Source organism: Amphiura filiformis, chromosome 4, assembly GCF_039555335.1.
Source record: "Amphiura filiformis chromosome 4, Afil_fr2py, whole genome shotgun sequence".
NCBI classification, from domain to species: domain Eukaryota; kingdom Metazoa; phylum Echinodermata; class Ophiuroidea; order Amphilepidida; family Amphiuridae; genus Amphiura; species Amphiura filiformis.
In genome coordinates this window covers 55,675,608-55,680,920 of record NC_092631.1, presented here as the reverse complement: position 1 = coordinate 55,680,920, position 5,313 = coordinate 55,675,608, and the positions used below count along the sequence as shown (strand labels likewise).

Genomic DNA, 5,313 nt, shown 5'->3' with positions numbered 1-5,313 from the left:
ATTTTGGACTATTTTTGCATTTTTCTCAAGAAATAATAAAACACTGGTAACAAAAGTTTTGCATATTAAAGGGGCAAGGAATCCAGTTACTACACTGGAATTTCAGTGACTCAAGACAAGCGGTACGTTATTTAGGATAAGAAAAGATGTACCGCTAGAATGTACCTCATTTCTTAACATATACATGTATAATGAGCCACTTGTCTTGAATCACTGAAATTTCAGTGTTCAAGTAATTGGATTTGTGCCCTTATATTATACATAACTTTTGTTATCAGTGTGTAGTTATTTTTTAAGAAAAATGCAAAATTAATCACACAATTTATCACTGGGTGTAGTACCACCTTAATGGAACAAATACTGTACATAGTCATTAAATGATGCCATTATGTACTTGGGAAGCACACTATTTCACACAATTTAGTAAAGTACATGTATTAAATAAAATTGTACTGTTTGCAGAATGGGAAGTTTCACTCTAAGTCCCTGAAATATGTGCATTCGATAGCTAAAAACAAAATAATCAAAACACAAAACTTTGTCTTAAAGTTAAAAAAAAATGCTTGATCACAGACAAAAGTAAAGTACATGTATTAAATAAAATTGTACTGTTTGCAGAATGGGAAGTTTCACTCTAAGTCCCTGAAATATGTGCATTCGATAGCTAAAAACAAAATAATCAAAACACAAAACTTTGTCTTAAAATTCACAAAAAAAATTCTTGATCACAAATAATTGAACCTGATGCTCATGACTCTTTAAGCAGTGTAATCATGACATGATCATCCCTTCTTTGCCATAGCATTTCACCTTCAAAGTCAATTAATCCTTGTTTTCTGGCTCTCATCATGATGCCAACCATCTTATTGGATATCTTCAAATAAATATTAAACAACAATCCAAAATTGATCCTATACAAACCATCATCTCCTTTCTTGCCCATCACTTTAATGATTTCAATTAATTCTTGGATCTCGTTACTGATCCTCTCACCGGCAGCTTTACCCCGCTGCGCTGTCATTGAACCTTCCACAGGTTTGGCGTAATTCTCATCATCTTTACTGAGTTTTGCACGAGTTGAAGCGCCCTCCCATTCAGAGAATGGATTGATGAGTTGTTTATCTTTATGTTTTTGCTCATGCTTCTGCCACATAGCTATTTTACCACTGACTGCCTGCTCTTCCTCCATAGCTTATTGCTAGGTTATTGATACCGGTACCAAGATAGATGTTGTCAATACGACCTCCTCCAAGATAGATGTCCAAAAATTCACAGCCTGATCATGCAATATTGGTGATGTTTAATTTAATTCTCAAAATGCTGCTTGCTTGAAAATTGTGATGACACTGCTTGATCAAATGGTGTTTACCTGAAAGTGATGATATAAATAACATGTGTAAGTTGATTTTACTGAAGATATAATGCTTTTTTTAGGTGACAAATTCATGAGGTACAAAAATGTGCATTATAATAATTAAAAATTTGTTTCACATCCCCCACCTTTTTAAAAAAGTGCGGAGGGAGAAAGGTGTTTTTTGTTGTTGTTGTTAAATTGACAAAATACAGCAGTCTTCACATTGCTAGCAGTTTTCAGCATCTGCCAGGAAAATGATGAGGCCTTTTTTATATGAGGGGTTTATAGACGGTGATTTATGCTGACTAATAAACTTGTTTACCAGCATTAACATTTTAATTTTATGTAAAGTATTAAAAACTTAATATAAATATGAAAATTGAAAATAAAAATGTACCGGTACACAGAAAGCAATGAGGCAGACACAGCATTAATTTTTCTTTATTTGGCATTATAACTTTTCTGTACTTTCCTTCTGTCCAAGGTTGCTCAGACTCGTAACTCCTCATTCATAGTCATATGGCTGCCATCATTTGAAGAGCTTTGTTTCAAAACCCCTTACATCCATTTGCCCAATTTTGAGAACACATCAAAAAATCATCAAAATAATCACTGATATAAGGTGTTTTTCAACAAAAGCAGTTTTTGGTAGGATGCTCATCATCCTACCCAAGCATCCTGGCAAAAACTGCTTTTGTTGCAAACCCCCATATATCAGTGATTTTTTGATGATTTTTTGATGTGTTCTCTTGAAACAAAGCTCTTCATTTATAGACTTTGTGCGGAGACTGGATGGAGAAGGCTAGAGGAATTCAGCTAGCCCTGCACTGCCAAAATTACTTACTCCCTAGTATGTATTAGGTATGCTAGGTGAATTCAAATTTGCCATCAAACTGCATCATTTTATATATCAAATTAAAGCCCTTCAGTAAACAAAGCCAAAACTGAAAACCCTTTTTTCATAGCACTTTCCGTAGCAAAGTTACATCTTGTCAAAGATTGACTTTCATCAAAAAGATTCAGCTAGCAAAATTCCCCAAAACGGCATTTCGGGGGTGTTTCTAGATCTTAGTCTCATTATGATAGCAGCTTTTTTAATGGAACTGCTATCAAAATCCTCTAAAATTCCATGTGCGATTGTCTTATCACCATAAAAAATCATATATTTGGGTCAAGTGAAGTACAGAAAACATATTTATGTAGGTTTCCTTCTTCGGCCAGTTGTTTTAAATTTCTATGTAAATTTGCATTGACATTTTCGGCGAATTTGGCTGACTAGCAAATGTGTTAACTAAGATTTGCCTGGGATTTGCCTGGGACATTATGTATGATTTTTGTTCACCAGGGGACAATAATTATTGCACAGGCCCTATGCACACTAACACTTCAAGTCTACAATTGCACTAAATATCTTTTATTTGTTAATTAAAATGCATACATGTACACATCACACATGCACATACATGTGTCATAAACAGGAAGGGGTGGTGCAATAATTATGTGTACCCCCGGGGTGAATTATAGGGGGGCAAAGATTTTTGGCAGGCCAAAGGGGGGGCAAGCATTTTTTGGCAGGTCAAAAGGGGGTCAGCGATTTTTGGCAGGTCGAAGGGGGGGGCAAGCAATTTTGGCACAGATATTTTCGGTACCATTTTATATTACGCCCTAAAAGGCGAGGGAAAGCGTTAGGAACACGTTCAAATATGCAAATTTTTCCTGCTCGCTGCTATTTCGCATTTTATATGATAAGACAATTTAAGGTTTTAAATTCGGTTCCCCAAAATCTTGCATGTGTAAGGGGAGGGCAAAGATTTTTGGCACGTCAAAAGGGGGGGCAAAGGTTTTTGGCACATCGAAGGGGGGGCAAAGATTTTTTGGCACGGCCAAAGGGGGGGAGCAAGCGAATTTTGGCAGACCATTTTGTGAATTCACCCCCCCCCCAGGGGTATACATAATTATTACACCACCCCTAAGCTTTTATTTTATTTCATTTGCTTCACTCAGCTCAGCTCAGATTTACTTACACTCACTCACTCTTGAGTCTTGTTCGAGTTTTTTATATGATGAGGTTCTGCACTATATCTTTTGTATAATTTGTGCAAAACGACACGGAATCCTACTTTCATAAAATCATAAACATGATAAATATCACATTATTTGTACCACAGTCTGACAGTCAGCTAGCTAGCTGGATGACATGCCCTTTGACACGTGAGGTAAGTAAACACATCAATAACAATAATCAATGATTGATCAACCCGGAAGAAACTGGTTTGACTAGTCTTATTACAATCCTTACAGTTAAATTATTTTACAAATTTTTATTAAAACTATATCTGTCAATTAAAGAAGATACCTCAATGGTCAGTATTTTTAATATTTGCATTTTTACCACATAGTCTGATAATTTGATGCAAAAATATTGAAATCAATGATTTTTGTGATTGGATACAGGTGAATATTACATGACTTGTAAAAGACTATAACCTGACGTGTCGCAATTATAGTCTTGCCACATTGGGGTGGCTTATTTAGTCTGAAGTTACTGAAGTTAGAGAACTCAAAATTTCGCAATCGTATCTCTCTGTCTACTCGCCATGCAATGCCATAGAAAAGCTTAGAAAAATGCAGCACACAATTTTTGAAATTAAAAAAAACTTCATCATAGTTTTTTCCAAATAAAACGTAGACCATCCCGATCCTAAGTTTTACTGTTTATTCCTTAAAAAGCATGGGGGCACGTCAAAAAATGTTGGTGGGTATGTTCCACCAGAATTTTGAGGTGGTGGGTCTTTGGGAGCTGAGGGCGAACCGGCCAGGGGGTCTATTCTAGCGGCCCGAAACATCATGGCCCTGTTCCACAGTGGCCCTGTTCCTTCCTCACTACGGAGAAGGACAGTGGAAATCGTAGTGACGGAGGTGTGAGTACCTCGGGCTAGGTCTATTCAGGCCTGGGTCTATTGGCAAACAAGTAAAATGAGGACCGTTAACTGAGCTGCGAATGATCAAAATCAACGGGTCTTTTTTGGTTTTCTGGTTGAAAATAGCCTGAAAAAACCCCAGAAATATGAGGATTGAGCAATTTTTGGGGATCGGGGGTCCGTTCGTAGCTGCGAACCCCCCCCCAAAAAAAAAAAAAAGGGGGGTCTTTCCAGGGGAACATATACCCGTATGGTCGTTTGTGTTAAGTGCCACCCCGGGTTGAACTGGTGAGCAACAGTGGCATAGCCAGGATTTTGGAACCGAGGGGCACAACTTGTAAATGTATTGGCGACGGAAATATTAATACTCCTGCTGAAGTTTTGCCAACTCAACTTATTTAGCTTTATTTCAAGCCCAAAAATGTATCAGCTGCTGAAAAAAAAACCACTTTGGTAATTCTTGTTCAATAGGGCCTACACATACAGTGAAAGTGGGTTGGGGAGTGGAACATCATTTTTCAAACGGTTGTGTACAGAGGGTAGTCAAAAGGTTTTTTATGCATCATGGAGATTGAGATATTAAGAACATAAGGATCACATGATCAAGGGGGCTTGATAGATTATGTAAAAAAAACTGTCTCGCTATCTGAAAAAAATTGCTCCACTTAGACCACTGTGAAAAATAAATTAATTAAATTGCTCCAAAAAAAGGTGCTAAACATAAAAATGGTAAAAATACTTGTACTTATTAAACAAAATTCGATAGAGAACTGTACTTTTTTTCTTAAATGGTCTCACTCGAGGAGTAAAAAAATGTCTCGCCGAGGTGTTAGAATGTTTTTTCTTTAGATGCAGAAGAAAACCAGAGAACTCGGAAAAATCTGTGAGAGGGACTAAATCGCATGAAAACCTATTTTAGGCCTATGATGCTTATGTACTTTAGCAGCGATCATTAGCGATCATGGTTAGCGATTTTATAGACTCAATAATAAGTGTATGACATAAGAAGGCAACTGGCAACTTTGCCGGCTATTTAGC

General features: G+C 36.9%; 1 protein-coding gene across 1 annotated transcript; it reads right to left on the bottom strand.

Annotated features, from left to right (window-relative positions):
* Positions 1–386: 386 nt before the first annotated feature.
* Positions 387–3,518, bottom strand: LOC140151089 (actin-binding Rho-activating protein-like). Its single transcript, XM_072173303.1, has 2 exons — positions 3,379–3,518; positions 387–1,369 (listed from the first exon to the last, which is right to left on the bottom strand). Exon 2 carries the CDS (start codon positions 1,187–1,189, stop codon positions 749–751), a length of 441 nt encoding a protein of 146 aa, XP_072029404.1. The 5' UTR covers positions 1,190–1,369; positions 3,379–3,518; the 3' UTR covers positions 387–748.
* Positions 3,519–5,313: the final 1,795 nt, after the last annotated feature.